Source organism: Scyliorhinus canicula, chromosome 17, assembly GCF_902713615.1.
Source record: "Scyliorhinus canicula chromosome 17, sScyCan1.1, whole genome shotgun sequence".
In the NCBI taxonomy this organism is placed as follows: domain Eukaryota; kingdom Metazoa; phylum Chordata; class Chondrichthyes; order Carcharhiniformes; family Scyliorhinidae; genus Scyliorhinus; species Scyliorhinus canicula.
The window spans coordinates 95,520,309-95,539,862 of record NC_052162.1 but is presented as its reverse complement, the minus strand read 5'-3'; the positions used below and the strand labels follow the sequence as shown (position 1 = coordinate 95,539,862).

The 19,554-nt window shown below is 47.7% G+C and overlaps 1 protein-coding gene across 2 annotated transcripts in view; it reads left to right on the top strand.

Moving 5' to 3' along the window:
• Window positions 1–18,559, top strand: part of LOC119951968 (interleukin-13 receptor subunit alpha-1-like) — a 57,772-nt gene extending 39,213 nt beyond the window's left edge. For both annotated transcript variants that reach the window (XM_038775389.1, XM_038775390.1), the window contains 4 exons: window positions 8,700–8,829; window positions 11,626–11,728; window positions 15,401–15,485; window positions 16,414–18,559. In XM_038775389.1, the coding sequence (XP_038631317.1) occupies window positions 8,700–8,829; window positions 11,626–11,728; window positions 15,401–15,485; window positions 16,414–16,632 (537 nt within the window). In that variant the 3' untranslated portion in view covers window positions 16,633–18,559. The remainder of the gene's footprint in view (window positions 1–8,699; window positions 8,830–11,625; window positions 11,729–15,400; window positions 15,486–16,413) is intronic.
• The last annotated feature ends 995 nt before the right edge of the window (window positions 18,560–19,554 follow it).

Genomic DNA, 19,554 nt, shown 5'->3' with positions numbered 1-19,554 from the left:
CGATGTTGTGCCGAGCAATGATCACCCTACTCAAACCCACGTATCCACTCTATACCCGTAACCCAACAACCCCCCCTTAACCTTACTTTTTAGGAGACTACGGGCAATCCACCTAACCCGCACATCTTTGGACTGTGGGAGGAAACCGGAGCACCCGGAGAAAACCCACGCACACACGGGGAGGACGTGCAGACTTTTGTAACACAACCTGCGTTTTAGAAAACAGGAAATGTTTGTGTGTTGTATCTTTTTTCATGTGATTTTTGAGAGCCATCTGGTAGTATCATAAACAGACGGCAGATTGGCTTTTGATCCATGGAACCCCTACAGTGCAGAAGGAGGCCATTTAGCCTGTCGAGTCTGCACTGACTCTCCCAAAGAGCACCTGACCGAGGCCCACTTCCTTACCCTGTCCCGTAACTGTGTAATCCCAGTTAACCAGCACAGAGTAACTGAAGAGGGGCCAATCCACCTAACCTGCACATCCTTGGAGTGTGGGGCGAAACCGGAGCACTGCAGACACGGGGAGAACGTGCAAGCCCCACACAGGCAGTCACCCAAGGCTGGAATCGAACCCGGGTCCCTGGCGCTGGGAAGTAGCATTGCTAAATTATAGTTATTTATACCTTTTGAAAAGGGAGGGTGGAGTAAAGAAGTGGCGTGCGATCCACGGCCGCACTGCACGCGAACAGCAGCTCGCCGCGGTTCAGCGTGGCTGATAAAATCCGGGAGACCCCGCTCCCAGGACCTATCTGCTCGCACCACCTCGCAAGAGACAATGCAAGGGGCAGCACAGTAGCATTGTGGATAGCACAATCGCTTCACAGCTCCAGGGTCCCAGGTTCGATTCCGGCTTGGGTCACTGTCTGTGCGGAGTCTGCACATCCTCCCCGTGTGTGCGTGGGTTTCCTCCGGGTGCTCCGGTTTCCTCCGACAGTCCAAAGATGTGCAGGTTGGCCATGATAAATTGCCCTTAGTATTGGGTGGGGTTACTGGGTTATGGAGATAGGGTGGAGGTGTTAACCTTGGGTAGGGTGCTCTTTCCAGGAGCCGGTGCAGACTCGATGGGCCGAATGGCCTCCTTCTGCACTGTAAATTCTATGTAAATCCCAGCCATTGTGAGCGGGATCACTTTTTAGCAAATCTGCATATTAGAACGAGACAGTTAGTGTGCGGGTTCCCGAAGTACCTGAGGCTTTGGGATTCATCCCCTTCACCTCGGAGATCTCGGGCGAGCGTCATTCAACACTAGTCCCCACAAACGGGGACCAGGCGGAACGGCACTCGTGAGGGTCCACCAGGGGATCAGAGGCCCCCAACTGCATGCCCTTTGGGCAGGGTGGTGCAACCTGGGTGCCCCAGCAGTGCCACCTGAGCAACTTGGCAGTGTCCCCTGACAGTGCTACCTGGGTGCCAGCCTGGCACTGGTAGTGTACCAGCCTGGCACTGCCAAGGTGCCAAGCTAGCATTTTGTTTGCGCGCATGGTCGAGGAGGGGGGTTAAATCCTCCCATAGTTCATGCTGGCTGGAGGGGGGGCAGCATCGGGGATCGCTTCAAGGGCCTCGGTGATCGGGACGCCATTTAAAATGATGTCCCAATCTCTAGTTACACTGGGAAGTTCCGGCAGGCTCCCCAGTGAACAGAATGGGGCTACGAATGGCCTCAGCCACGCGTTCAACACTGAGGCCTCTTCCCACATTGTATAACCATTTCTCGGCGCTGCGAGAGGCGGGAAACACGAGGCTAAACGCACTGACTATGGGACTTTTTTCCCCATTTAGTTGACTCGACCTTGTGGAGGGAGGATAGTTGTGAGGTGTAGAATCGTTGCAAGAGGTATAATGGTTGAATGGCCTACTTATATTGGAGGTGACATTGGAGGTGGTCCCTGAGATGAGTTATTGTCGGATGGTGAGAGGCTGAGTAAATTGAGTTTATATTCTCTGGTGTTTAAAAGAATGAGAGGTGACCTCACTGAAACCTATACAACTCTGAGGGTGGGTGCTGAGAGATTGTTTCCAATGTTCGGAGAATCTAAAACACAGGGGGCACAGTTCCAGGATAAGGAGTCGATCACTTAGGACTGAGAGGAGGAGAAATTACTTCCCTCTGAAGGTTTTGAATCTTCGGAATTCTCCATTCCAGAGGATTGTGGCTGCTCTATCACTGGACACATTTCAGGCTGGGACAGACATGTTTTTGGTGTTTCAGGGAATTCATGGATATGGGGAGCGAAGACAAAATTGAGTTGATGTCCAAGGTCAGCCAAAACTGCATTGAATGGTGGAGGAGGCTCAATGGGCCAAATGGTCTGCTCCAGCTCCCATTCCTTGTGTTCAGTGGGAGTTACCAGGGTGCGTAAGAACACTGTGCCTGATGTATTGGATCTTGCCTGTCTGGAAGTGCAGTTGCGTAATGCTAGGGGAATGCAAGTTTTTTTACACAGAGAGTGGTGAGTGCCTGGAATGCGTTGCCAGAGAAGGTTGTGAAAGCAGATAGATTAACGGCGTTCAAAAGGCATCTCGACAAATGCATGGATATGATGGGTATAGAGGGATAAGGCACAAGGAAGTGCTGAGGATTTTGGCCAAGGGTGGTATCATGACCGGTACAGAGGGTCTTGGGAGATAGGTACTAGGGGGTACTAGGGTTTGAGATGGCAGGGGAAAGTGAACCTTGGGGATCACAGAATCATTGCAGCGCATAAGGAGGCCATTTGGCCCATCGTGCCCCCACCGACATAGGATGGGAGGCGGAAGTGTAGAATTCAAATTCCTCCACGTCATTTGGTAGAATTTAAATTCATTGAATAAAATCTGGAACTGAAAGCTTGCCTCAGTATTGGTGACCATAAAACTGTCATCAGTTGTTGTCGAGTGGTGGGGTGAGGAAAATTGGAAGCAATTGTGTTGGACAGGAATACAGATTTGTTCCTGCCCCCATCCACTTTTCCCAGAGGCACTTTCTGTGCACTAATGATTACTTAATACAGTAGCAAGAAGCCAATTGGCGTTTTCATGAAGCAATTAGCAGGAACTTTCAGAGGGCATTGGCATTTTACCAGCTGTGCATGGAGCTCTCCGCAGTCTCTGCAGCTCAATAACCCACAGGAGGTGTGTACACAGCGAGGGGGCTGGAGCATCATGATGATAATATGCAATCTGCCAGTTAAAGATACGAATAGGCAAGCCTGAGATCAACCACAGGCAGTGACTGGAGACCAATGATAGCAATAGTGCCGGAGATGAAGAAATGGCTCGTGTTTCCTCCAGCTATTGCCTGCCTCTCGCTCTCGCGCTCTCTCTCTCTCTCTCTCTCTCTCATCCTCCGTCTCCCATTCTACCCAGAAGTAGTGAAACACAGTGAAGGCTGCCAGCCATCTGCGCAAATGCGCTCCCACTTCCTCAACCCACCCATTGCCACTAACTTGACAGTGATCCAGGGAGCCCCTTCTTAGCTGGGCACCATCTGGAAGATTGTACCTCCAGTCATGCTGCTGTGATTGACTTCGCGACCCTTGGTTCTGCCAACCTAGGAAAAAAGACCTTGGGTGGGAATTCAGCCCTGAATGCCTGATGGATTGTGAGGTTGCCCCTTAAACTATTAAAACAGTCTTAAAAATGGTTACTGATTCCACAGATATTTGAAAGAAATTACAGATTTTCCTTACTGTAAAGCTTCCAGATCAAAGGTCATCACAACAGTGGCTGCTAACTTCTTAAAAATCCCCAAATACCAAGCAGTTTTTCTTTTAATAAACATTTTATTGAGGTATTTTTAGTATTGTAACAACAACAAAATAAACAATGTACGTGAAACTATAAACATAGTGCAAAAGCCGTCTCCCCTCCTTACAGGTCTCACCTTTATTAACCCCCTACTCGAAGTGAAACTATCCCCCCCCAGCTTCAGCTGACGATTAATTTTCCGCGAAGAAGTCGACGAACGGTTGACACCTCCGGGTGAACCCTAACAGTGACCCTCTCAGGGCGAACTTGATTTTCTCCAAACAGAGAAAGCTAGCCATGTCCGATAGCCAGGTCTCTGACTGCGGGGGCTTTGAGTCCCTCCAAGCTAATAGTATCCGTCTCCGGGCTACCAGGGAAGCAAAGGCCAGAGTGTCTGCCTCTTTCTCCTCCTGGATTCCCGGGTCTTCCGACACCCCGAAAATCGCCACCTCTGGACTTGGTGCCACCCTTGTTTTTAACACCGTGAACATGACATCTGCAAACCCCTGCCAAAATCCCCTAAGCTTCGGACATGCCCAGAACATGTGGACATGGTTCACTGGTTTTCCCGCATATTCTGCACACCTGTCTTCCACCCCAAAAAATCTGCTCATCCAGGCCACTGTCATGTGAGCATGATGGACGACCTTGAATTGTATCAGGCTGAGCCTGGCACATGTTGGGGATGTGTTGACTCTACTCAACACGTCCGCCCGTAGACCATCCTCTATCCCAGCTCCTCCTCCCACTTGCGCTTCAGCTCCTCGGTCTGCGTCTCCTCTGACCCCATAAGTTCCTTGTAAATGTCAGAGACGCTCCCTTCTCCTACCCACCCACTGGAAACTACCCTGTCCTGAATCCCCCTTAGCGGTAGGAGCGGGAAGGTTGACACCTGTTCATGTAGGAAGTGCCACACCTGCAGATACCTGAATTTGTTTCCCCATGCCAACCCAAACTTCTCCTCCAGCGCCCTCATACTCGGAAAGCTCCCCTCTATAAACATATCCCCCATCCTCTCAATCCCTGCTCTCCGCCATATCTGGAACCCCCCCCATCCATACTTCTCTGGGCAAACCGGTGATTATTACAGATTGGGGACCAGACCTATGCTCCCTCTGCTCCCACATATCTCCTCCATTGCCCCCAGACTCTCAGGGCCGTCACCACCATGGGGCTGGTGGTGGAGTACAGTGTCAGTGGGAACGGCAGAGGCGCAGTTACCAACGCTCCCAGACTGGTGCCCTTGCATGAAGCCGCCTCCATGCGGTTCCATGCCCACCCCTCCCCCACCACCCACTTCCTGATCATGGCTATATTCACCGCCCATTAATAGTTACTATAATTTGGCAGCGCCAGCCCGCCCTCTCCCCGACTCCGCTCAAGCATTGCTTTCCTTACTCGCGGGGTCTTGCCTGCCCATACAAAGCCAGTGATCACTTTGTTGACCCGTTTCAAAAAGGACCGCGGAATAAAGATGGGTAGACACTGAAATACAAACAGGAATCTCAGGAGGATCGTCATCTTCACTGTCTGCACCATCCCAGCCAGTGACAACGGAAGCACGTCCCATCTCCGAAAATCGTCCTTCATTTGGTCTACTATTCTGGCCAGATTTAATTTATGCAGCCGGTCCCATTCCCGCGCCACTTGAATGCCTAGGTACCTAAAGCTCCCCCCCTAATCTAAACGGCAGCTCCCCCAATCGCCTCTCCTGTCCCCTCGCCTGGACCGCAAACATCTCACTTTTCCTCATATTTAGCTTATACCCCGAAAACCGGCCAAACTCCCCCAGATTCCTCATGATTTCTTCCATCCCCTATATTGGGTCCGATACAGAAGCAGGTCGTCTGCATAGAGCGAGACTCTGTGCTCAACACACCCTCCTGACTAGCCCCTTCCAGCCCCTTGAGGCTCTCAGAGCAATTGCCAAAAGCTCTATAGCTGGCGCGAACAGTGAGAAGAGGGGGCATCCCTGTCTCGCCCCCCGGTGCAGTCTAAAATAGTCTGATGTTGTCCTATTCATTCATACAGCCTGAGGCAGCAACCTGACCCAGTCAATAAAGCTCCGCCCAAATCCAAACCGTCCCAGTACCTCCCACAGATAATCCCATTCTACCCGATCGAAAGCCTTTTCTGCATCCATTGCGATCACTACCTCCACCTCCCTACCTTCCGGGGGCATCATGATCACGGTTAACAATCTTCTTACATTGGCCACCAACAAATACCGTCTGGTTCTCCCCAATAACATCCGGAACACAATCCTCAATCCTAGAGGACAAACGTTTGGCCAGCAATTTAGCATACACATTCAACAGGGATATCGGCCTGTAGGACCCACACAGCTCTGGGTTCTTGTCCCGCTTCAGAATCAGCGAAATCGTGGCCTGTAACATCTTCGGGGCAGCATCTCTCTTTCCCTTGTCTCATTGAACATTCTCATCAACAACGGCCCCAATATCCCAGAGAACTTTCTAAAAAAACTCCAGTGGGTACCCATCCGGTCCCGGGGCTTTACCTGACTGCGTGGCCTTCAGACCCTCCACTATCTCTTCCAACCAGATCGGGGCCCCCAGCCCTTCTACCAGCTCCCCGTCCACCTTTGGGAAATTCAGCCCCTCCAAGAAGTGCCTCATCACTTCGGGCCCCGTAGGGGGTTCCGACCTGTACAGCCTATTGTAGAAATCCCTAAATGCTTTATTCACCCCTGCTGAATGTCCAACCAGGTTCCCATCGCCATCATTTACTTTCCCCATCTTTCTGGCTGCCTCCCTCTTTCTAAGCTGCTGTGCAAGCATTCTCCTCGCCTTCTCTCCATGCTCATTGCCCTCCTCGCCTTTCTCAGCTGCTCCACCGCCTTCCCTGTGGTTAACAAGCCAACTCCACCTGGAGCCTCCGGCATTCCCTGAAAAGCCCTGCCTCTGGGGTCTCCGCATACCTCCTATCGATCTGTAGTATCTCCTTTAGCAGTCGGTCCGTCTCTGCCCTGTTCACCTTCTCCCTATCGGCCCATATTGAGATCAGCTCCCCTCTGACCATTGCCTTCAGTGCTTCCCAGACCACCGCTGCTGAAATTTCCCCCGTGTCGTTGACCTGCAGGTAGTTCTGAATACATTTCCTCAGCCGCTCACACACCCCTTCGTCAGCCAAAAGTCCCACATCTAACCTCCTTTGCGGGCGCTGGTTACTGTCTTTACTAACCTGCAGGTCAACCCAGTGCAGAGCATGGTCTGAGACTGTGATCGCCGAGTACCCCATGTCCACCACCCCTGCCAGTCAGGCCCTGCTCAAAATAAAGAAATCAATCCGGGAGTACACTTTATGCACGTGTGAGTAGAAGGAGAACTCCTTCACCCCCAGCTGCCCAAATCTCCATGGATCTCTCCCCCCCCCCCCCCCCCCCCTCCCCCCCCATCTACTCCATGAACCCTTTTAGTTCCTTTGCCATTGCTGGCACCCTGCCCGTTTTCAAGCTTGACCGGTCCAAGCCAGGGTCAATAATTGTGTTGAAGTCCCCTCCCATGACCAGCCTGTGCGAGTCCAGGTCTGGGTTGGGGGGGGAGTCAGGTAGGGTGCTCTTTCAGAGAGTCGGTGCAGACTCAATGGGTCAAATGACCCCTTCCTGCACTGTAGGCGTTCTATGGTTCTAATCTTTCAAGATCTATCATGTCCTTTTTGTACTGTGGTGACCAGAACTATAAACAGTTCTCCAAGTGGAGTCACTGGGTGAGATCTGTTCACGCCGACGGGATATTCCTGGCCGTGTGAATGCGTCTCTAATTCACTTGTCTCTCAGTCCGGAAGAAACAATCTTGAACACGTCCGTACTTCAGAATATTCTTTATTACGATCGGGGCCGCTCTCTAGGTATTCCGGAGAACCACCTCGGAGAATGCCAAAGTATTGCTCAAAACATCCTTTTTTTATATGTATTATTAGGGGGCTGTCCCTTACATTCACTTGAGCTTGCCCCCATTACAAAGCATAAATTTGTTATTGCCATTGTTCCAATACATGATTTTACAGACTTTGAGGTTATCTATTGGCACATGAATATGTACATAGAACATAGAACAGTACAGCACAGAACAGGCCCTTCGGCCCTCGATGTTGTGCCGAGCAATGATCACCCTACTTAAACCCACGTAACCCGTATCCCAACAATCCCCCCATTAACCTTACACTACGGGCAATTTTAGCATGGCCAATCCACCTAACCCGCACATCTTTGGACTGTGGGAGGAAACCGGAGCACCCGGAGGAAACCCACGCACACACGGGGAGGACGTGCAGACTCCACACAGACAGTGACCCAGCCGGGAATCGAACCTGGGACCCTGGAGCTGTGAAGCATTGATGCTAACCACCATGCTACCGTGAGGCCCCATGTAGCAGTCTTAGCTTAAACAGCAGGTGTTAGCCATAGTTGCAAGCGGCTCCTACATTTCATATTCTGTCATCCGGCCATGCTCCTTGTTTCTCAAGGCTATTCTGCTTACAGTCATGAGTCAACTCCCTTATCTCAGCAAGTTCATTCTCCTTCAATGGCCTCAATAACAAGCTTCTACACTTGTGATTTTCCACTAACATATCCCATTCATTCTGACTCTTAAGCTTTGCTTCACATCCTCATTGGCGTGGGATGGATTCAATGGGTAACCCCATTGACAGCGGCAGGACCAGAAGATCCCACTGCTTACCCATGGTGGGCTTCATCCTATTGCTGAGAAACATGCCGCAGGAACGCCAGAGACTCTTGCCCGCAATGACATAAAGCGGCAGGATAGCCTCACCAGTCGCCTCGATATTGCCCTTTTTACCCATCCCAACAGTCACTAAACATCGTTGAGGCAGCTTCAATTTATTGACAATCGGGAGACTCCGATTTCCCTCATGTTTCATGCAATCTGTTAAAAGAATAGTCTTGTCCTGGATTTCTTTGTCACCATATGATATTTACTTCCTTCAAGTGCCAGGACCCAATACGGAAGATTCCTGATGCAGACCCGAATGTCAAGAACATAATCCAAGTGCGAGCCAATTACAAACTTTGCGGAGAAAATCCAATTTGGAGTGAGTGGAGTGAAGAGGTATATTTTGGTAAGAGAAACATCACCATATACCCAGCTAACTGAGGACAGCAGAGCAAAGTAAAAAGTGTAAACCAAAATTTAAATTGTCAAAGAAGACCTTTGTGACTTTCTGAAACAAAACTTGAAAATGTGACAGCAAATCTTCACATATCAGACTTCCACAAAACAGCAATGAAATAAATGACCTGATCATTTGTTTTGGTGAAGTTGTTTTGAGAGGTAAGCATTGACTAGGGCAAGGGGTAGAACTCCCTTGCATTTATTCAAAATCATGCTCGGAGATCTTGTACATTTATGTGAGAAGGCAGAGAGGGCCTTGGCTCAACTGCACAGGAGGTCTGTTCCCTGTATCCTGGGTAATATCCTGCAACCAACATAAGAACTAGGAGCAGGAGTAGGCCATCTGGCCCCTCGAGCCTGCTCCGCCATTCAATTAGATCATGGCTGATCTTTTGTGGACTGAGCTCCACTTTCCGGCCCGAACACCATAACCCTTAATCCCTTTTTTCTTCAAAAAACTATCTATCTTTATATACATCACTTAAAATAAATGATTACAGGGCAGCACGGTGACGCAGTGGGTTAGTCCTGTTGCCTCACGGCACAGTGGTCCCATGTTCAATTCAGGGTCACTGTCTGTGTGGAGTTTGCACATTCTCCCTGTGTCTGCATGGGTTTCGCCCCCACAACCCAAAAGATGTGCAGGCTAGGTGGATTGGCCACACTAAATTGCCCCATAATTGTAAAAAATTAATTGGGTATTCTAAATTTATAAAAATAAATGATTATCCGGTCATTATTCAGAGTTATTTGTGGAATCTTGCTGTGCACTATTGGCCGCCACGTATCCTGTACTAAAACAGTGACTCCAGTTCAAAATAACTTAATTGACTGTAAAGTGTTTCGGGAGGCCCTGAGGTTGTGCAACGTGCGACAGAAATGCAAGACTTGTTTTATAATGGGAGGCTGGGGAAGCCCACAAGGCCAGATGGAGGGAGCCTATGATTAACGCTATATGCCTGGAGAAGCTGGAATTGGACATCATGGAAAAAGAGCGCAGCGCTAACCATGCGTCCATTATTTTCGTTCTCACCTTTTGTGCTGGGAGATTGTGTCAGGTTCCACTCCAGGACCTGAACACAAACATTTTCAACTGAAGCTTCAGTGCGGTACTGAGGTGGTGCTGCACTGTCAGATGTGCTGTTTTGAACATTAAACTAATCTGCCCCTCAAGTAGATGTTAAAGATCCCATGGTACAATTTTGAAGCAGAGCTGTTATCCTAAATGCCTGGTCAACATTTACCCCTCAGTCAACATCACAATAATCTGTTCGCTGCTGTGCATGTGGGTGTTTGTTGCGTGCAGTTTGGCTGCCCCGTGTCCTCTATTACAGCTGTGACTATACTTCAAAAATACTCTTATTGTCTGTGAAGAAAGTTGCGATGTGCCGTGGTCATGAATGGTGCTATACAAAGGCAAGACTTTAAGCCAGCACTGTGAGTGAAGTTTACTGCTTCACTCCGTTCATGGAGATTAAGGTGTAGGAGTTACTCCTGATGTAAAGAAACTTGGTGGCCTCCCTGAAACTGTGCTGGACTCTGCTGGATGCTGCTTATGTCACCCACAACCTGTGGTGCGAAGGCTTGAGTCATGGCAAGATTGAAAGCCACAGGGAGTGCCATCCATGATGGAGGATGCAGTTGTGAATGCAGCAGGTGACAGAGCTCAGTGACAGTCTCTTTGTTGGAGGGAAAGTGCCCGAGATATTCCTCCTCCATGAAACCTCTGTTGGGAGAAGGGATTCCTTGAAGACCCTCGAGGCATAGGGGCCTCCTGGACAGTACCCACGTGTTTGCTCTTCCCCCAGCTTCTTCCTTTCTCCTATTTTAATCGCCAAGATAAAAGGCAGACCTACCAGATCACGCACGACAACAATAACATGATTTTAATGACAGAGACAAACAGTCCTGGATTAGTAAAACCTCCTCAGGAGTCAAACTGAGCTTTCCAAAGTTTTCTGTCCAAACCTCTAGATTTCACACAATGCCTTCAAATAATTCTGAGGAAAGTTGCACCCTACCTGATAAAGCCCCAAGATGCTGAATGAGCTTACCACATGGTGAATCAGGCACTGCCGAAGACCAAAATCAGAAAGGGGTCCTCCCAAGGGTTACAGGACTCTTATTTAAGTACATTTTCCATTTCTTTAAATAGTCCTGATGCCTCGGGAGAAGCCCATTTCAACATAAGGGGTGGTGCACTCTTAAATAGAAATGTTCCCATGCTTCCTGTCGCCAGGAGAGGCGATGGCATAGTGGTATTGTCAGTGGGTCAGTAATCCATAGATCCAGTGTACTCTGGTTAAAATCCCACCACTGCAGATGGTGAAATTTGAATTCAATAAAAATGTGGAATTAAAAATCATTTAAAAAATGAAACCATTGTCAATTGTCATAAAAACCTATCTGGTTCACTAATGTCCTTTCGGGAAGGAAATCCATCATCCTCACCTGGTCTGGCCTACATGTGACTCCAGACCCACAGCAACGTGACTGACTCTTAACTGCCCCGTAAAGAGCAATTGGGGATGGGCAATAAATGCTGGCACAGCCAGCGACGCTCACGTCCTGAGAACAAAAAGTATATATATTGCAAGACCTTTGTACCCAAAAAATGGGAGTGCCGCAATCAAATTCCCAGACGTAGGTTTATTATGGCACAAAGGCTGTTTGAATCATGCAGGTTTGAAGACAGCAATACATATTTGTTTCTCCGTAACTAACGCAGTGATATTCTTCACAGGGAAAGACATTGGGCGACGTTGGAATTGGAAAATTACTTCGCTCATCATTGTCCCAATACTCGTGGCAGCAGCTGCAATCACGCTGCTTACTTACTTGAAACAGTAAGAGTTCTATGTTTCAGTTCAAAAAGATCTCTTTAACTTCCATTGTAAAATATTAGTCGATTTTGAAAGAACAGTCAAAAACCTCACAAAGGCAGAGGCAGAAAATACTTGACCAAGCCTAAAGTCACCGCCTGTGGCTTCCTAATTGGGGAAGTCATGTCGTAGGAACTTTGAAAACAGGCTGATAGCATCTATCATATGAATTGTAACAGGGTACTGGGTGAGTATTTAGAAAGTGAAAATACAAGAGGACCTAGTAAAGCGGCTGAGTTTCAAATAGATAGCAGCAGGGCTGAGATTAGAGCAGATAGCAGCACGGGAATGATTGGAGCAGATATCAGCAGGGTGATGATCAGAGCAGATAGCAGCAGGGCTGAGATTAGAGCAGATAGCAGCACAGGAATGATTGGAGCAGATATCAGCAGGGTGATGATCAGAGCAGATAGCAGCAGGGCTGAGATTAGAACAAATAGCAGCAGGACTGAGATTAGACCAGACAGCAGCGGGACTGGCATTTGAGAAGATAGCAGCAGGGCTGAAATTAGAGCAGATAGCTGCAGTCTTGGGATTAGAGCAGTTAACAGACCTGAGATTCAAGCAGATAGCAGTGGGCTGAGATTAAAGCATCTAGCAGTAGGGCTGGCATAAGAGTAGACTGCAGCGGGGCTGGGATAAGAGTAGATAGCACCAGGTTTGGAATTAGAGCAGTTAGCAGAACTACGATTAGAGCAGATAGCAGCAGGGTTGAGATGAGAGCGTGTAACAGTGGTGCAGAGTTAAGAGCAAATAGCAGGAGGGCTGAGATTAGAGTAGATAGCAGCAGGTCTGAGATTAGGGCATATAGCAGTGGGGTTGGGATAATAGCAGATAGCAGCAGGGCTAAGATTAGAGTAGATAGCAGCAGGGCTGAGATTAGAGCAATTAGCAGTGGGGCTGTGAGAAGAGCCAATAGCAGAGGGCTGGGATAAGAGCAGTGCAGATAGTGGCATGGCTAAGAATAGAGTAGATAGCAGCAGGCTGAGATCAGTGTTCATAGCAGTTGGGCTGGGATTATTGCAGACAGCAGCAGGGCTGGGATTAGAGTAGATAGCATGTGTTAAGATTAGAGCAGATACCAACAGAGATGAGATTAGTGCAGAACACAGCAGGAGAATGATTTATTAGAACAGATAGCAGCAGGACTGGGATTAATCTCAGCAGAAGGGCTGAGATTAGTGCAGAACACAGCAGGATATATAATCATAGAATTTAAAGTGCGGAAGGAGGCTATTCAGCCCATCGAATCTGCACCAGCCCTTGGAAAGAGCACCCCACCCAAGCCCACACGCTCACCCTAACCCCGTAACACAGTAACCCCACCCAACCTTTTTGTTTGGACACTAAGGGAAATTTAGCATGGCCAATCCACCTACATCTGCACATCTTTGGACTGTGGGAGGAAACCGGAGCACCCGGAGGAAACCCACACAGACACGGGGAGAACATGCAGACTCCACACAGACTGTGAACCAAGCCAGAATTCGAATCTGGGACCCTGGAGCTGTGAAGCAACTGTGCTAACCAGTATGCTACCGTGCTGCCCAATGGATGGCATGGTGGTGCATTGGTTAGCACTGCTGCCTCATGGCATTGAGGACCCGGGTTCGATCCCAGCCCTGTGTCATTATCAGTGAGGAGTTTGCACATTCTCCCCGTTTCTGCGTGGATTTAATCCCCACAGCCCAAAGATGTGCAGGCTAGGTTAATTGGCTATGCTAAATCCCCTCTTAATTGGAAAAAAATTAATTGGATACTCTTAAATTTATTTTTAAAAAAACACAGCAGGTTGATGAGTAGAGCAGATAGCAGCGGAGCAGAGATTAGAGCAAATGGCAGCAGGGCTGGGATTAGAGTTGGAAATTGCAGGTTTGAGATTAGAGTAGATAGCAGTGGGGCTGGGATTAGAGCAGATAGCAGCAGGGCTGGAATTAGGATGGATTGCAGCAAGGCTGAGATTGGAGCAGAAAACAACAGGGGGATGATTAGAGCAGATAGTAGTGGGGCTGGGATAAGAGCATAGAGCAGCAGGGCTGGAACAGGTGATGCATGATCAATGACTACTAAAGCGAGGTTGTAGTCCAACTGAAGGCTTTAATAAGCTAGATGTTTCCCCCCGGCAGCTCATGTACAGAAAGAAAGCTGCTGGGGTTCCACGGGCTCTTATACCCCGCCTTGCAGGTTGGCGCTACCATACAGGCTCGACCAATGGAAAGCATACATTATCTACCAATGGTGTTCCAGCATTACTAGGCACCGTAATACCTCTACACAGACTACCACAACGAGCAGGGACTGGGATAAGAGCAGATAGTAGTGGGGCTGGGATAAAAGCAGTTAACAATGGTGTAGAGATTAGAGTAGATAGCCGCAGGGCTCATATTAGAGCAGATAGCAGCAGGTGCAAGGTTAGAGTAGATAGCAGCAGAGCTGAGGTTTGAGCAGATAGCAGCAGGGCTGGGATTAGAGCAGATAGCAGCAGGTGCAAGGTTAGAGTAGATAGCAGCAGGGCTGAGGTTTGAGCAGATAGCAGCAGGGCTGGGATTAGAGCAGATAGCAGCAGGGCTGGGATTACAGCAGATAGCAGCAGGTGCAAGGTTAGAGTAGATAGCAGCATGGCTGGGATTAGAGCAGATAGCAGCGGGACTGGGATTGGAGTGGAAAGCAGCAGGGCTGGGATTACAATAGAGAGTCGGAGGACTGAGGACAGAACAGATAGCAGCAGGGCTGAGGTTAGAGCAGATAGCAACAGAGCTGGGATTAGAGTAGATATAAACAGGGCTGAGGTTAGGGCAAATAGCAGCAACAGGGCTGATGTTAGTGTTTATAGCAGCAGGCCTGACATTAGAGTAGATCCAGAGGGGCTAAGATCGGAACAGATAACAGATGAGGTTAGAGAAAGATCGCAGCAGGGCTGGGATTAGAGTTGATAGCAGCAGGGTTGGGATTAGAGTAGATAGCAGCAGGGCTGGGAAAGGAGCCAATAGCCGATAGGGAACGGGCTGACATTAGAACTGTTAGTAGGACTGGAAATGGAGCAGCAGGGCTGAGATTAGAGCAGCACGGTAGCATAGTGGTTAGCACAATTGCTTCACAGCTCCAGGCTACCAGATTCGATTCCGGCTTGGGCCACTGTCTGTGCAGAGTCTGTACATACTCCCTGTGTGTGCGTGGGTTTCCTCCGGGTGCTGCGGTTTCCTCCCACAGTCCAAAGATGTGCAGGTTAGGTGGATTGACCATGATAAATTGCTCTTAGTGTCCAAAATTGCCCTTAGTGTTGGGTGGGCTTACTGGGTTATGGGGATAGGGTGGAGGTGTTGACCTTGGGTAGGGTGCTCTTTCCAAGAGCCGGTGCAGACTCGATGGGCCAACTGGCCTCCTTCTGCACTGTAAATTCTATGATAATCTATGTGATTTAATGCCCTCATTCTGTCCTTTTGTTCCTGTGTCACATTTTGTGCTGTCATTTCTATAATTCTGTGGCCAACAAAATAATCTCAATAAATTATGTTGGATAGCTTCACGAGCACCTGTATTGCATCATATTGCTGAGGTAACTTTGACAGGCATGTGACCTTATTGGTTTGGTGAATGGCTCTTTTTCCAATCAGCTAATTAACTTTCACTTTTCAGGCTTCAGATATTGATCCTTCCACCAATTCCTGATCCGGGGAAGCTTTTTAAAGGCATGTTTGGGGATTCGAATGGAGACTACTCGGTATGTTCAACCTATGTTGCTGTCAGTCTTTAACATTGGCATGGGCTAGGAAACCAACATTACCCAAGAGGCCAGAACTGGAGGAGTGCAGAGATCTCTGAGAGTTATAGGACTGGAGGAGGAGTGACTTAGATGGGAAGCAGAGAGGGCCCCATTTTGTCTTTGACTGATTTCTGTGTTTGACCATTGACTTGATTCACTGTGACAACAATGGAGTGCAGCAGTCAGTCAATAATAAATGAACAAATAGATTGGGAAGGATTTTCCAGCCGTTCCCCGGCAACGATAATCAGCGTGGAATTCTGATGATCCCACTTCCAGCAAATGGTGGGCCTGCTCTGCAAAACATGGTGTGGGGGGGGGGGGGGGGGGGGGTGGAAATATCACCAATTAATTTGAGCAAGAGCATTACATAAGTCGTCATTCAATATTTATACTCCCTCCTTTTAATGCAAAAGTTTCTACGGTGGCGAAAGTGGGTAACGCGGATCTTTGAGCTGGAAGGTTGTAGGTTCCAATCGCGCCAGAGAGACGTGAAGGCAGAGTCCAGGCTCATGTTCCAGTACAGAGCTAAGGGAGTGTTATACTGGTGAAGGTGCTATCTTTCAGATGAGATATGCCTGCTCTCTGGAATAAGGCAGGAGGTCCAAATCCCTTGAGAATTCTCCTGGTTTCCCTGTCGACATTTAACTCTCAGCCAATGACACCAAAACCGACGCGATCGTCAGTATTCCACTGCTCCTTAGGGGAACTTGCTGTGCGTGGAATGACCGCTCCATTCACTGTATTACAACAGTAGCTGCGTTTCAAAAGTGCTTCATTGGCTGTGAAGCCCTTTGGGGCCTCCTTTGATTTTGAAAGGCGCCACAGAAAGGCAAGCATTTCTTTTGAAAGGTGAATAGACTGAGTCCGGGTTTTCTTTTTACAGGTGTGGAATAAGCAACCTAAGGGGAGCCTGATTTACAAAGCAGAAGAAGAAATAACATGCAAAGTGACAACTGTCGAGAAATTGAAGTGCCCAGCGCCAGAAGAAGAGAAGCTGGGTGAGAATGAGAGATCAGAGGAAGAGGACATTCTCATTGAGGTTGTGGATGAGAAAATTCCCGCGGAAGTTGATAACCTGCATTATGACCGGGTGATGTCATGAGCGTAGCCTTTTCCAGCCCTATGCCCTTACATGGGTGAAGCTACATGACTTTTCTCACAAAAATAGAAAATTCTCATTCGCAAAAGCTCACACACAACTGAAATGACTGTCAGAGTTTGGTATTATCCAACATTTCCTCGTCCTGACCACTGTAATTGAGCATGGTGAGACACACAACACAGATCACTGCAAGTCCAGTTCTCAGACCACTTTGTTCCCGTTCACCAGACTCTACAATTGATGTCAGTCAGCGAATTGCTCACGGGTCACTACTCTTGCTTGTCAGCCCACAGCAGTGAGCTCCTCAAGGGAGTTTTCCATTGTATAATTGGCCGCACTGCAGACATATGGACACGTGAGAAGAACTGACCTTTTGAGATCAATTTGGTCTGCCAAACAGCTGTACCCTCACTTGTCACAGAGGATTTTCAAATATGTATTATCTCACCAGATCTTCAATTACCATTTACTGTCATCCGTTCGATTGCAGAGGATCATGTGTCCGAAACTAACGTTCTTGTTCACATACACATAGTAGACACATGCATACAGCAGACACGTAAACACACACACATACAGAAGAAACATACAGCAGATACATATACACATGGACAGCAAACCCAGAAGGAAAAAACAATAAAACGGGGAAATGAGAATACTGGTCTGAACTATTGTTTCCTTCAGGGGACACACGCACACACACACACAAACACACAGCAGATAGACACACAGCAGACAAAAACATTAAGCAAACACATGCATAGATAAAAGAACACACAAAACAGACACTGTCGTGAGACACACACGTGAACGTGCAGATACATATGCATACGCGCACACACAAGCATACACGCAGGTGCACACTCAAACAGTCGATAGAAATAATTTGGGATTTTCAGACTTGCTTGAACAGATTTGACTGATGGAGCCAAAAAGTCCCCCCTCCATGTTTTTTCATAAGCATTAACTTAACTAAACTTTTGAACGGTGCAGTAAGGCGGAACTGTTTTTTTGGTGCCAGAATGAGAAAGCTATTTCAGCTTTTTCCAGTTTTCAAATAAGAGCCAAAGAGAAATATTAATACTTCCAGAAATTTGACAATTCAGATAAAGAAAGTGTAATAAATTGTGTAATCAGACCCGAGCACAAGGTATTAAGATCAAGCCCCTGTGTCACAAATCTATTGATAACTTTGCTCTGATTCACTGCAATATCCCAGTGAAAACTGAGAGCACAAACCCAACTCGTTGGTTTACACTGGATGAATTGGGGAATCTGCAAGAGCTCAAGGAGAGAAAAAAAATCAGTTATTCCTTTGTTTCTATTGAGTGATCGAATGGTACAATGAAAAACAGATAGAAATTTCAGAGGGTGATGGTGGAAAGCAGAGGGAGGATTGTTTAAATATCCAGACCATCCCTCGGCTAAACCTGAATGGAACATTCTAAAACTCTGCCTCGTGAGTCAGGGCCCCCTCAATGAAGCAAATGTTGCAGACGCTGTGTGTACAAAATGAGAACAACGTTTGCTGGAAGTACTTGTCAGCTCAGGCAACAACTGTGGAGAAAAACAGGGTCGAGATGACTCTTTGATGTGCACAGCTGCCGAGGGTACTTTTGGGACTGTGTACTTTAGTGTTCATTTTGAACGGCATTGTGTAACTCTGTGTGCGAGCTTTAACTGGTTTTGTGTGCTGTAAATTGCAACTATACTCAGGAGGAACCACATTAGTTATATTGGATGTGTTCACATTTGGCCTCTTTTCCCTTAATCTGCCAACCGACTTACCATCCAGTGAGCCTCCTGGTGATTTCGGATCAACCGACTTTCATTTACCTCGACATTCTAGCCAGAGAGGTTGACTGTATAAATTGTGCGAGTCTTTAACACCAGTCAAATCTTTAATAAAGAATTTATTACTGCTGACTATTTTCATTTCCAAACACCAAGCTGTTCCTAGGGAGCTTTTTGCACTGAAGATATATGAAGGACTTCGACTGATATTGTGCGTTTCAAGCTCCAAGGATCTCACAACCAATCGGGTACTTTTGAAGTGTCGTCGTTGCTGTCATTTAGGCAATGTGAGAGTCAATTTGTGCACAGAAAGCTCCCAGAGACAGCAATGAGATAGTAACCAGATCAACCTTTTTTCCCAGTGGTTTTAATCGAGGGATATCATTCAATTATAAGGGCTAGAATGTTTTTCTGCCTCTGTTTTCTTTCCTGCTTCGTGAGCTTAATGAAATGAAAATCACTTATTGTCACGAATAGGCTTCAATGAAGTTACTGTGAAAAGCCCCTAGTCGCCACATTCCGGCGCCTGTTCGGGGAGGCTGTTACGGGAATCGAACCGTGCTGCTGGCCTGCTTGGTCTGCTTTCAAAGCCAGCGATTTAGCCCTGTGCTAAACAGGCCTCTCTTGACTTGGTAAAACTATTTGTTGGAATGGTTTAAATAGGCATTGCTGCTTTAATAGCAGACAGCAAGAGTCACATGATCGAAGCAGCAAGCAGAGGCCATTGTGTAATACTCCCGCGATCCAGGGCTGAATTGGCAGGGAATACATTCCTGGCAGGACTGACTTCAGCTGTACGAAAATCGTTTATTATAGCACATCACTTATTGTAATACAAAGCCATCTGGGCCTCAACTAAGCTGCTACTAGAACAAAGCATAACACAGAGTGCAGGATAGCATCAGTTAGGGCCCCCTCCTTCTGAGGTTTTTAAGTCAAAAGGCATCCCGGGGGAAGGAATGAGAGGAAAGATTTATTTTTTGCTGTGCTTTTTGCTTTGCAAAAACCCAACAGGATCCCTTTATTTGGAAATGAGGTTCAATGTAGGTTTCAGAATATAAAACAGAAACTTTTCCTTGACTGGATTCGTCAACAAACGAATTGACATGGGAATATTTGAAAATTCAA